The 14,583-nt window shown below is 39.9% G+C and overlaps 1 protein-coding gene across 2 annotated transcripts in view; it reads right to left on the reverse strand.

The window, feature by feature from the left end:
* RP1 (RP1 axonemal microtubule associated) overlaps positions 1–14,583 on the reverse strand; it is a 221,343-nt gene that overhangs the window by 45,380 nt on the left and 161,380 nt on the right. For both annotated transcript variants that reach the window (XM_077352406.1, XM_077352407.1), the window contains exons 38-42: positions 5,543–5,697; positions 3,508–3,586; positions 2,708–2,839; positions 1,801–1,982; positions 230–316 (exon numbers count right to left, since the gene is read on the reverse strand). In XM_077352406.1, the coding sequence (XP_077208521.1) occupies positions 230–316; positions 1,801–1,982; positions 2,708–2,839; positions 3,508–3,586; positions 5,543–5,697 (635 nt within the window). The remainder of the gene's footprint in view (positions 1–229; positions 317–1,800; positions 1,983–2,707; positions 2,840–3,507; positions 3,587–5,542; positions 5,698–14,583) is intronic.

Raw genomic sequence — 14,583 nt, forward strand, 5'->3', positions numbered from 1 at the left:
ATTTAATACCGCGGAGCGGTTTAAAGATGTTTTGCTGAAGAAGTTTATTTGTCTTCAGCTCTCTGGCTGGAGCTGCTTTAAGTCTAAATGAATAATCTGCCAGCAGATTTCAAATCGGAGCAGAATGATATAAATAGAAAGCACAGTTTTCTAGAATCTACTGAAGCACCAAGAATTGTACTATGGTACATAAGGTAACATAAGTTCATGTCAGCAATACAGAATGTACCTTCAGAAGTTTAATTCCTTTATTCAAACTTGGGTTGAATAACATGAAGGAAACCTTTGTTATGTGGCCAGCATCCCCAATATTCAACTGTTAAAGAAACAAAAATATTAGCTGCACAGTATGCAAACATCACAAGAAGCGAGTATGTATACCAGCTAAGTCACTCAGTTCTCACTTATACCCAGAATTAAACTTTGTTGGTCTTAAAGGTGCCACTGCACTCAAACTTCTCACATTTGTGGGTTCTCTTTTATTTGTATGCCAATTCGCTGCTATTCACATGTCTTACAAAGTGCTTTAATCCAATCTGGGCTATACTTATCACCTACTAGTTACTTATGCATCTTTAATTAGACCTTCCTGGCAACTAATCCCCTCCCCTTCCCTCAACCCATATGTAAGGCTTGTGGAAGTCTATATAAGAATTTTCAAATAGTGAAGAAGTTCATATATTTAATTAAAAGGTTGTTGAATGTAAGGCCCATTCTGCACAATGGGGGCCACACTGGACCGCCATTGGTGCGTTGTTGCAGAGCTGCATGCTCTGCAGCAGTCTGTGTCCACATGGGAAGCAAAGCAGCGGTGGATCAGTTCTGCTGCATGGGGGAGGATATGGGGGGTTATTTTGAAGAAAGGTGGGATTGCATTCCATGCAATCTTACCTTCCTGCAAAATAAAAGTAAATGCCCCTGTCTGCCCTGCAACAAGGCAAAGCACTGTGAAGCCAACCAGGGCATTTTTTGCCTCCTTTGGGTCACCGTAGGACAGCATTGGCCCCTGGAGTGGGCTAAGTGAACTTTGAAGAATCTGTGTTCCCTTAGTCCAGGGCTTCTGGGGCCTGATCCGCATGAGGTCCGGGAGGATGGTGGCCTGGCAGCAATGTCATGTGGAAGTAGGGATTTGCCTTGCTTCCATATGACTTCCCTCGCGACTTTTTCTACCCATGTGGAATCAGCTTGAACCAGGAATGTTAGAACAGTAAGGCCTAACAATACAAACCATAAAACAGAAGTAGTGCATTCAGGACACTCATATTCCCTGCCAAATTTTGTCTGGCAAGTCATCTTCTTAGTATCAGTCCTTCATAGTGTAGTGTAATGGTTAGCATGTTGGAGTAAGATGTGGAAGATTCAGGTACGAGACTCCACATTGCCATAAAGCTCAGTGGATGACTTTGGGCCAGTTGCTTTCTCTCAACCTAACCTATCGTACAGGTAAAGTGGGGGAAGGGAGAATCATGTACCTATGCTTGTTGGACAAAGGGCCAGAAGAAACATACCAACATGTAAGAAGTTCTTACTGCTAGTGCTTGCATGTCCAACTTTATAATTAAACACTTATTAGATACTAGTGAAAAGGCTTTTATGATTTTCAAAACTGACAAGGAGATGTGAATTTTGTAAAGGTTTTAATGTCAATTTAGACTGGTATGAAATTGCAACTGGTAAGTACTTTGTTGTCTCAATGAAAATGTCAGGCCATTACAGTGGCAACATCTTATTTATTTTATTTATTTACTTAGATTTTTATACCACCCTTCCCTTCTTGATAAATATGAATTACAAACCTACCAAAAATGGTTCATTTTTAAAATTTTGAACTCTCTGTGCAAGGGATATCCCATTTCTTCCATACACAAGTACTTTTATATCTGGCATTTTTTGTGGCATGTGAGTACAGTCCATCCACATTCTCCATTGACCTTGGCTTCTAGCATCGAAATCTTTTACTAGACCAGATGGTGCAGTCACTTCTGCATTAAGAATAAACATATAGCCAGAATAATGAACATTTCAGGTAAAGGGTGATGTAAATGCCAAAAGTTATTACTTTTATATTTGTATTTGGGTGTTGCCATGCCCAATACAGTGGTAGAAGAGTATCCCAGAATATCCAGTTTGTAGTCTAAATCTCTCCTTCTGTTGCTGGATCCTGGAACTCAGAGGCAAGGATACCATTTGTACTAGATGAAAGGTATTCTGACGACAGACCACAGGATCATAGCATCACTCACTAGATTACTTTGAATATGAAAGTAAATAAACAAGCTTCCAGTAATATCAGTGTCTGCTTTAAAAAAATCATTCCTGATTATCTCCATCATACAAATGACTTCATCAGACCACACATACAGGGAGTGACACAACACATTATATATTCCCCTTAAAAAAAGAAATAATAACATAATGTAGCCCTGGGGCTGTGATTTAAAGAGGAAGGCTTGCACAGGGAAAGAGGAACTATTCAGCTCTTACCCATCATGCAATTTTCACACCAAATACATCTCCAAGCATTTTACCCATGTCAAATAAAATTCTGAAAAATCAGAAAAAAATAACCATGGAACCACACATAATATACCATTCTACCCTTATCTGACAATTTCTAACACATTTACTTCCATGCAAATATCTTTAGGATTGATGATGCCAATCCTATGGACTTGTGTAATACTACAGCACAATAAGAGGTACTTGCCTTGAAGTGGAATGACAAGTTCTGTAAAATCTTGTTTAGAACGTTTATGGACCCAATCATTATGAACAAAGATATATGTGGTAAAAGGATAGCTTCTGTCTTTTATGACTATCTTTTCTAGGAACCAATCATCTAGGAAGAGAAACAGCAATGTGACTATTTGTTTTTAAAAATCTGTTCTTTATAATAAGTTTGAGTGATTAAAATTGTAAAAAAGAAATGCATACTGAAGATGTTGTATAACACGAGGAAGAAGAAATTTCCCTTCATTTACAAAAATAAAAGACCAATCACTGATACATGCAGGAAGGACACGGAGAACAGGACTTTAGTTTTCAAACTCCTCCCCCCTTCCCCATTGCTGCCAACAATGCTGGGATCACCCTCTATTATTATGGGGTTTCTTCTTATAAAGAGAACTCTGTACAGTCGTTTCTTTTCCATCCCATATATCTTTCCTCTAAATAAATCTTATCAGCCTATATCTTCCATTTGATGGCCTTTGTAAAGAATGCTCAGACAGAAATAATCCATCATAGTCTAAAGAAGCTATTTGTGTTAGGTGCAGTTAGAAACAGTGCATGCAGGTGAAGCTTCCTTTGACTCCTGCAGCCCTTCCAACAAAATAACATGGAAGCCATTATTCTATTAAACCTGCTGTAGGGTTCCTTTCTGGCCTGCCTGAGTAACATCTTTGAATAGCAGCCTTTGTGTTGCCCCCTCCCCTCTTCACTAAAAACAAGCACACGGGATTTCCAATACTTTTGGCAAAATGCTAAACACAGACATTTTCATGTTACCTTTTTTCAGACTTTTAAACCCTAAAAGGACTTGGCTCAGCTTCCCAAGATGTACTGCTTCGATTTTGAAAATGTCCTCCTATAATTAAATATATATATATATATATTGTTGGTTTCTATAAAGCAAGATGCACCTGCTAGATTTTTAATTCCTTTCTGTATAGGCGAACTTTGCACTGTAGGTAAAGAGATACCACTCCTTGCAAGATCAGAGTAAAAATATAGCTGATGCTTTTAGTGTCGATTTTTATTGCAGCTATTGAAGTAACATGTTATTTAGAAGTACAATATTTCCAGAACTAGCTTAAAATCCCAACAAGCTGCTCATTTGTAACAGAACTTCAGGAGAGAAATAAATAAAATAAGATGAATGATACTTATTACACCGTGTGACCTTGCCTTTCTTCTGAAGCATCTCAAATTGGCTGCAGTCATATCTGAGCTGCTTGGCTGGATTGTTCTGACCCAAGAGAGCAAGTGTCTTCTTTCTTTACACATTTGACACTTGTTTCACACACAAATCTTTGCCATAATACTATATATAACCACTTCATTGAATTTGGCATGATATCCAAACTTCTGTACTGCTCCTTTTTTCCTATGAGAATATGCCCTTGGAATATATATTTACAGGGCTCCTTTCTTATTTATTTTCATCTCTTCAAAGTATTAGAAAACTCTTTTGCCATCTTCACAGAGCAATTGTTGTTCACCAGTTTTGTTCTAAATATATTCACCAAGCACACAGTGAACACACGTAAAGATGCTAACTGTGAAAAGGTAAACCTAGGTAGCTGACTAAACATGACAGATAGACCTCGGCATCAAACTAAGCAGCATCAGTTATAGATGATCCTTGAAGTGGGTTTCCTCATACTAGAGATCCAGCCTGGACTGACTTAAGAAATGTCCACGGGCCTCCATCAAGGCTTTAATCAATTCACTATCAATTCAATGAGTAGAAAAATGGAGCACAAAAGTCACTTCATCCAACATGAAGATCAGAAGCACAATGATTTAAAATGGAATTATTATATTTAAAATGGGATGATATAAATTGGAAGTATTTTCCACTGAAATAAGTGGAGTTTATAAGAACTTACCTATGGCTAGATAACATAAATTACCATGAGGGAAATGTTGCAGGTACAGATTCGTGTATCTTTTTGTTTTAGGTGTGTACCCTGTTTTTCACATGGATCAGATGATGCTGCCTAATACTGAGTCAGACCCTTAGTCAACTGAGACCAGTATTGTCTGCTTCAGGCTTTCTTAACTAGGGGTTTGTGAAACTCTGGAGTTTCTTGAGAGCTCTGGAAGGGTTTCCACAATGGATGAGAGTTAACTAATTTTAATATATTTTTTACATTTATTAAATATGTATCAGGTGATATGACCATACATGGTCATGTCACCCTGCCTCCCCCCCCAAAAAAAGGGGTCAGTTATGGGCCTGGAAGGAGTGGGAAGGGAAGGGGTTCCAGATGGGCATGTACCCCCACTATGCTTCCCAAATATATTCAGCATAAGTGCACCACTTCTGTGGCTTTTTGAAGCCTGAAGAATGTTTCAGGGGTTTCTGAATGGTAAAAATGTTGAGACGGCTGGTGTACTCTAACTAGCAATGGGTTTCAAATGGAGGCCTCTCACATCACATACTACCCCCTCCTTTTAAACCTGGAGATGAAAGTTGGATTTTCTGCATTAAAGATTATGTTCTGCTTCTGAGCCACAGCCCCTCCTCCACCTGATTTTCAACTAGACTGGCTCAGCTCTTGAAGGAGCTTGCAATTCAATTCCATAACAGTATACGATTCAACTAAAGCCACTGTCTATCTGGTAGAGTAGCAGAGTTATACTTTTGGAGAGAAGAGATTTCTTGCCTCTGCTGAGGTCAAACTCAGCACGTGATGTACTGGAAAAGAAGACTTGATAGTTAAAATGATGGCAACATAGCCCTTGTCCCAAACATGAAGTTCAGTTCCTGTGCTAGATGTTTGCAATGTTGTTTTTCTATTATTATTATTTTTTTTACCTGTCCTGTAGCAAACACGATTGGGCCTCTTCTTGAGTTATTAAGCCATCGTTTCCCAGAGTCACCCCACTCTCCTTGAATACAGAGATAAGCGTCTCCACTGGCATCAGCTTTCTTTTTGTCTCCAGTATGGATATGAATCGAATATTCCACTACTGAGTAAATAAATAAATAATATATACATATATTAGCAAAATAAAGACCATTTATCACTGCTTTTAGAGTACAGTCGCTTACCAGCTGTTTAGGAGCTATAGTTTTATAGATGAGCCTGTACAGATATGTATTGTGTATTGTAATTATGTTAATATTTCCAACATCTACATGAGAAGCTTCTTTTCATCACTACTCCTCAATCATCTCAGTTTCAATAAGCACATCCTGATTCAGTCCAGATTGTGTGTAAATTGCCATCAAGTTGCACCTGTGATGTAATGGTGATACCACAGGGAATTCAAGGCCAGGGATTAAGCAGAAGTGGTGGTTTACTATTGTCTTCCTCTGTAAAGTCTTCCTTGGTGGTCTTTCTTCCAAGTAGCTTCCAAGATCTGATGAGAAACACCTATACCATGCTGCCTTCCCTCCCTCAGTCCAGGTTAAGACATTTTAATCCTGTTTGTTGTAAAATTAAATACTTCAGTAAAACCATATTCATTCCCAAATCCTCTCACATAAAACAAATCAATGGTATGAATCCCATACCATTTCAATTTGCAAGTTCAGGAATATGTTGTGGTTGTTGTTGTTAGGTGCGAAGTCGTGTCCCCATTGCAACCCCATGGACAATGATCCTCCAGGCCTTCCTGTCTTCTACCATTCCCCGGAGTCCATTTAAGTTTGCACCTTCTGCTTCAGTGACTCCATCCAGCCACCTCATTCTCTGTCGTCCCCTTCTTCTTTTGCCCTTGATCGCTCCCAGCATTAGGCTCTTCTCCAGGGAGTCCTTCCTTCTCATGAGGTGGCCAAAATATTTGAATTTCATCTTCAGGATCTGGCCTTCTAAGGAGCGGGCAGGGCTGATCTCCTCTAGGACTGACCGGTTTGTTTGCCTTGCAGTCCAAGGGACTCACAAGAGTCTTCGCCAGCACCAGAGTTCAAAAGCCTAATTTCTTTGATGCTCGGCCTTCCTTATGGTCCAACTTTCACAGCCATACATTGCAACTGGGAAGACCATAGCCTTGACTAAACACACTTTTGTTGGCAGGATGATGTCTCTGCTTTTTAGGATGCTGTCTAGATTTGCCATAGCTTTCCTCCCCAGGAGCAAGCGTCTTTTAATTTCTTTGCTGCAGTCCCCATCTGCAGTGATCTTGGAGCCCAGGAAAATAAAATCTGTCACTATCTCCATTTCTTCCTCATCTATTTACCAGGATCAGGAATATATGCCACTGTATTTCCACATGTGTAATTCTATGACAGACCTGTCCATTTACACATTATGACTCAGGGACCAACATGGTCCAAAATTTACCAGAATCAGAGGCTTAAACTTATACATGTCTGGCCTACACAAGGAGCAGAATAGGGTAACAGAATCCTCAGGTGTTTGAATGGACTATACCACTTCACCTTGCAGGGACACGTATCCCATGTCTGAATGCTTCCTTCACATAATAACCCTGCCTGTCATTGAAAAAGTACAGTCCTATTGCATCAAGGATAAATATTTTGGCCAAGGGTATTCTATGTTGTGCTGGTTTCTACTTACCAGAAGATTTTTATTTCAGGTGACATTCAAAATATGAACCTCACATGATGGAGTCTAAAGTAGAACAATCCAGTCAGCAAGAACCCTGACATCTCATTCTATTGTATACCTGGTCAGACATCTATCAATAAAGTAGTGATTACTTTAAATTCAATAGCAACCTAGCTCTTTCTTTCATTTTTGAGACTTTCTATGTCTTAAAATAAGTCAAATTTTTACCCAGCCTGCTATCAGAATATATTGACCCATTCCGCACAAGTTAAATGTTGCAGGAGTGTGGCAAATTGTAAACGCTACTAATTTGCAGTTATGCACGACGTCGCACACAATCTGCCACACTCCTGAAACCGATCCACAAAAAGCGATTCATTGTAGCGCTTAAAGGGAAATCCAGAAAAGTGGATTCACCCTCCGAAAAGCACTACACTCTTGAAAACAATCTGCAACACTAGCGAAAAAGACCTGTGCATTCCCATTGTTGCGGTTCCAACAAAGTCCCTCTGACTCTCTCCTCTGAACTTCCGGCGAAGCGATCGCCATTTTTTTCCCCTCGGAGCGAGCGGAGAGCAATGAGCCAGTGAGCCTTCATTCACGCAGCGAGGCTTCTCCGGCTGCAGTCCCTCCACAAAGCTGCTTTAAAGCTCCCCTAAGTCACCAAGCACAACACAGCCCCATTTGCAGGTTCCCTTTATTTTCGGCCAAAAATGGCGCCCATGCACGGGGGGGGGGGATTTTTTTCTCACTTGGGGGAGCGTAGCAACGATGAATCGGCAGCTCACACGCCAGCTGCCAGCTGGATGGGTCTCTACGTTAGGAGGAGGCAAGGAATCAAGGCATACTCGTTGGTCTTCTTTTTTTTAAAAAACCTGTTCTTAAAGGGAAAGGGGCTTTTCCGGAGCATGGTAACAACCGCCCATTGGCTGCTTGTTTGATTGACGGCCAGGGGCGGGACAAAGCATGGAAAAAATCGCTTCTTTTCTAGCAATTTTTGGTGAGACCGGAAACCTGTGGGAAACGATTGAAACGCTACTGGATTCCACTACAAAGGCAGGTATGCGTTACACCAAATTGCACCATTTTAAATTCCGTTATTTCTTTCTGCAAGCAATGTGCCACATTGATCCTTGTGCGGAATGGGCCATTGTATTGGAAAGTCCCTACTGTGCATTGTTAAGTTAAGGTACAGTCAGTGCAATTACCATGGTAAGCATTTAAATAACACAAGGTTGTCCCAGTTAGGTCTCATCAACTGCACTGTACTCCATATATTTGTTATCTCTGCACAAAAGTTTACAGACTGATTTACAGAATGATGCCTTAATCCCTTGAAGATTTTTGTGTTAATTAGCTGCTCTACCAAAATAAGCATAATTAAATTTGCATAAAATCTGTGACTAACTTTTGCAGATAAAGCTTCCATAAAATCAAGAGGAGGATTCCTATTCAAATAAAAGAGGGCATTTGCTAGGGGAGGAGCAGCGAAGCAGCAAACTTCCATACTCTATATCTTACAAAATGAATGGGTACTGCCTACTCACGCTTTGACTGCTTCCAGAAATTTTGTTTGCAAAAGGTTGAGCAACCCTGGTCAAATTCATCAGAACTATATTCCAAACTTCTGCTATTCCTAAATTCATGGAGCAGAGACTAACTCAGTGGTAGAACATGTTTAGCATGCGAAAGGTCTCAGTTTCAATCCCCAGCATCTCCAGAAAGAAAAGATGGGGAAATAGGTGATATAAAAGACCACTACTTGAGACTATGGACAACTGCTTCCAGTCTGTGTAGACCAGGTTTCTCAACCAGGGTTTCATAAAAACCTGAGGTATCTTGATGGTCCTGGAAGGGTTTCCCAAATTGGTTGGAGTTAATTAAATTTTATATGTTTTTTTAAAAATGTTAAACATTTATCAGGTGAAATAACCATATATGGTCATGCCAACCCACCCACCTCTCCCAAAATGGCCAATGATGGACCTAGAGGGGGTAGGAAGGGGAGGGGTCCCAAGTGGGCATGTATACAGCTATGCTTTCCAACCATATCCTGCACTATTGCACCACTTCTGGGTTTTTTTGAAGCTTGTAGAATGTTTCAGGGGTTTCTCAATGATAAAAAATTCATCTAATTAATACATAAGGATAATCTATATACTTTTGAAAAAGAAGAAAACTTGGTTCTTATATGCTGCTTTTCTCTACCAGGAGTCTCAAAGTGGCTTACATTCGCCTTCCCTTTCCTCTCCCCACAACAGACACCCTGTGAGGGAGGTGAGGCTAAGAGAGCCCTGTTATTACTGCTTGGTCAGAACAACTTTATCAGTGCCGTGGTGAGCCCAAGGTCATCCAGCTGGCTGCATGCGGAGGAGGAGCAGGGAATCAAACCTGGCATGTCGGATTAGAAATCCACACTCCTAACCACTACACCAAGCTGGATCTATTCCCCGCCATTCCCAGCAAGCCAGCTTGTGGCGGGTTACAAAATAAAAAAACCCATAATATATAATGCAATTACAATTATTATAAAACACAGGAACTGTTAATCTCAGTAATGGTTTGTTTGTTTGTTTCCTGTTCTCTAGACTGTGATCCTATGTTGTTATCTGATTCATCATACGGCAGATTTACATGATCAGGTGGTATGACATGTATTCCAAAAAAATTTCATAGAGCCTACTCTGCAACAATACATCTATTGACTCTTTCCACTTGCATTTATCCTCTCATATTTTAGGTATTTTCTCTACAAATATTGTGTACATAACATTGTGTAAAGATGCATATGGAAACTGTACTGTAGTAGTCTTGAAGGGTTTTCAATTCACATTATTATTTTCTGCTAAATAAATCTCCATGAGCATGAGAATCTCTAAACGGCAGTTCAGCCCCTGTATGTGTCCATAGCATCACACACATATAGGCTGTCTAGCCCCCTATTAAACTATTCACTTTATAATCCACCAAACGTATGCTTTAGCCTAGCGGTCCCCAACCTTTTTAAGGTTGAGGACTGCTTCCGAGGGTGGCGAAGAGCGGATGCATGCGCGTTTTCACCACCAGAGGGCGCTAACGCACATGTGTGGTAGCTCCGCACATGCGCGTTTGTGCCGACAGTGTTCTGGCGGCCGTGCCTGCCTCTTCCCCACCCCCCTCACAGCAAAAAGCTAGCTGGGCCGCGAGTGAAGTGGCTGCTTTGGCAGATGCTTTTCTCGCGGCCTGGTGAGCTTCTTGCTGCGGGGGGGGGGGGGGGGAAGCAGGCATGGCGGCCTGTCACTGAGGCCTCTGCTTTAGCCTATATCAACCAGATTTGTTACAAGCAGCACACACAAGCAGCTCAGGGGTGCCTATAGGGAAAGGAATAATTTAGCAAAGACATTCAGAAAGTTTAAAGAAATGGTCATTTTGCAGGCCAAGAAGAAAGGATATTATTGATCTGAACAACAGAGTAGATACAGAAAAGTATTCTCTCATACCCCCAACTATGTATTAAAGAGACCATTGGGAAATTAGAATGCTTTCTCCCTTGTTCCATCTGGTTAACAACAGGATTTCAAAGAACAATCAGGATAACTGATATAAAGTGTAAGAGATACTGAAGGCTATATCGTTCTTGCTTTGTTACAGCAATTCTTCTGGAATATACATTGATGTAACAACATTGTTCCTAAGAAATACTATATTAGTCCTTACTGTTCAACATTTCACTAAATAGTCCTTGTATTTTACCTATGGCCATATTGCACATGATCTCAGAAACCAGAATATCCCAGAGGTTTTTTGCAAAACTAATAGTAGATGGGGGTGGAAGCCTGTGCTCAAATCTTTCCCTTATGCTGTTTCCTAAGAAAATTGCAAATTAAGTAACTTAAGATCTGAGGAACTTGAATATCAGCAAACATAATCCCTGTACAGTACAGAAAAGATAGAATTTCAAGTTCTGTGACACACTGTCTCCTGTAGGAATGGGCATGATACAGCTCACAAAGTTCCTCACGCATTTGGCCAGTTCACTCATCACAAACATTTCATTAACTTTGGTGCTGTTTGTGGTGGTTTGTGAATGATTACATTTACAGACAGTACGCCTATGCCACAACTGCATGTTTGGTGCAGCAGAAGAGTACAAAGCAAGATGTCATCTCCTCCAATGCAAAATGGGACCACACTGGAATATGAGTGGGAAAATTCACTCATATTCTAGGGTGGTTCCATTTTGGAAACCATTTTGGAAGGTGGAGCCTTGGGGGGCTAGGGCTGGGGCTGGGGAGGGGAGGGACCCCAGCAGGTTATAATGTCATAGATTCCACCCTCCAAATCAGACATTTTCTCCAGGGGAACTGCTCTCTGTGGGCTGAAGATTACTTGTAATTCCAGGAGATCTCCAGACCCTACCTGAAGGCTGGCAACCCTAACTGTCATACTCATGCAAAGATAATGGGGGAAAGGGGGGCACATGCTTGAATTTCAAAAACATTTCCTTGCTCTTTTTACAAGCATCTGCTAGTCATAGTGAAGGAAATATAATAAAAAGGTCTGCATCCCAATATTGTGACATTTCATGCAATCACTTCTTTAATAAGCCTACAATATAAAAAAGATTGTATCCATGACATACAGGCGTTAAAGGCCAATTTTACACTCAGGCTGCAAAATTAAAATGTGAGAGATTCTGACAAATGAGGAAGCTATACCAATCCAAACCATTAATAATTATGTGTACTATGAAAGAACATTTGGGTTAGCAATAACCACCATTCTTTCAATGCCTTTATTTGTAACATGAGGGATTACTGATGGTGTGTGAAGGGAGACCATTCTTTAAAAATTGTGCTTTTTCTCTTCTCCCTGTTTTGCCCTATACGTGTCTAATAAAGCAGGGGTCCTCCAGATGTTCATGGACTACAATTCCCATGAGCCCCTGCCAGCGTTTGCTCATGGGAATTGTAGTCCATGGACATCTGGTGGACCACAGGTTGACTACCCCTGTAATAAAGTATATGATTCTCCTAGGGAAGCAGTCATCATTATAAGGATGATGTGTGTAAGAGAAAGCAGTCCATAAGTTCATTGCCACAAAGTGACATTAAGCATTTACCAGTATTATTTTTTCCTGCAGATCTTGGATTTGCCAGCAACACTATGAACTGCAACCATTCACTATATTGTTTGCACGGGAAGCATAAAGCTGTGAAGGTGTTTGGTGACTTTTTGTATCTCTTGTGATTATGCAGCTAACAATGAAATAACCAAGTTGTAACCCGGTTGTAAGGACACAAAATATACCAGTCCAATTAGCAAAATTAAGATTAAAATGCACATTAAAAATTCATGCAAAAGTCTTTAATCTTGTTTTAAAGTTTTTGCTATTGCTGGCAAATGCTGTAATAAAACTTGATTGATTGATACATGCAAAAGTTAAACACTCAGCCAAATTTGCTAAGATAATTTACCTTCCATCAAATGATCTCTAGAATAAAACTGTTATACATTTTCCTAAATGTAGCATATTTTGTACCTGTTCTGGTAGATCAGGGAAATGCCTGTGACCTACCTGTAATTCTACGGACTTTTGGTGGGGGTACCATAAGAAGGCAGTCTAAACCACTTAACTGGTGCATGGAAGCATACAAGAGATGCCATCTAATAAATATGAGTGCCAGAGGTTATTAAAGGCTTTGTATCAGACTGTCAAGTGTTAATGCCTTACAGAGTCTGATAAACTTTGAATGACAGGCTGTTCAAACGTAGTTCAGTGGAGATTGTCAGGTAAGAAATCACAGTTGGGAACTGACAGTTGAAGACTATTCAGCACTGACAATGAACTGGGAAAGTAGCTGAAGGAGTGGGTGGATCAGCAAGGATCCCATTCAAGCCGAACAGGGAAATTGCTTCTAGTGGACAGAAGTAATCTTTGCCCAGTGAAAAGGATGATAGCTCTAAAGAAAGCAAAATTAAAGTATGAGAGACTCTGGCAAATGAGAAAGCTATACCAATGCAAACCTATAATAAAGAAATGAATGATCCCTTGATGTGTATAGAAATATTTTGGGAAGTTGGTTGCACATTTCTGCTTTTTAAATGTAAATTGTCAATGGAATGTAGAAATCTATTTTTTTCAAGTTAAAACAGAGACTGAGAAGGAAGTCTCTGTCCTCAAAGTTCCAAAAATCTTGTGGAAAAGCAAAAAAACAAAACAAAACACTTGCTTGTTGGCAATATATTATCTGGATTTAGTGTGATAAAGTTATTTCATTTTGATTGTGTGTTCACTTCATACATCCTACACCTGAGTCTACCTGACCTTTTCTCCTCTAAGATAAATAAAACATTTTGTTTATTTTATACTTCCAAAAGCCTCTTGTGTGCTCTTTCAGAAGTAGAGGGTAAGGAGGTGATTTCGTCTCTTCCCTGAAGTCCCTGAGCTGGGCCAGTATCAAAATATAAAATAACATAAGGCGACAGGATGGGACACCCATAGACCAGCAAATAAGAAGAAAATAGATATAATTGCTGCTCAACAATTAAGAAATAAGAAACAAAAAGAAAATCCTGTGAGGGAAGGAAGAAGGTGAGATCACTGTAGGCTTTAAGTGTAATAACCAGCACTTTGAAATGGACCTGAAAACTGATAGGTAGCCAAGGTAGTACTGGAGTCATATCTTCCAAGTGGCTGTCCCCAGACAGGAACCTGGTTGCTATCATTTGTATCAAGTGTAGTTTCTGGGATATCTTCAAAGGCAGTCCCACCTAGAGCATGCTACAGTGGTCTGATATGGAGGTTATCGATGCGTGGATCAGTGTAGCTAGTTCAACAGAAGCTAAATGAAGAAGCCAGTTTATGAGCCGGATATAATTGAAAGAAGATGCCTCTAGCAACAGATGACCCTATTTATCCATTGATAAGTCTGGATGACTATTTTTTTTCTAACTATAAATGAATAAAAATCTGTTACTAAATTTTTTGTGATATCTGTTCTATAACCCCTTATGCTATAATCTCTCTATACTGTGCTACAATAAATAGAACAGAAAAAGGAAGAGACGGTGCCTTACCACAAACATGCCACTTCTCATGGCACTCAGGCAAAACCATAATAATTTTATTCAAGCATGTAAAACACAGACTGTTTTATGTAAGGTTCTTTGTTATAATGTAAACCGCCCTGAGCCTCTGGGGAGGGCGGTATAGAAGTATGATAAATAAATAAATAAATAAATAAATAAATAAATAAATAAATAAATAAATAAATAAATAAACGCTAAGTATGTTGTTGAATACAGAATTATAGCTATTTAGCATAAGTCACCAGCATGCTTGTCTTGTTTTCTGTGATGT

Source organism: Paroedura picta, chromosome 9 (assembly GCF_049243985.1).
Source record: "Paroedura picta isolate Pp20150507F chromosome 9, Ppicta_v3.0, whole genome shotgun sequence".
Lineage (NCBI taxonomy): Eukaryota > Metazoa > Chordata > Lepidosauria > Squamata > Gekkonidae > Paroedura > Paroedura picta.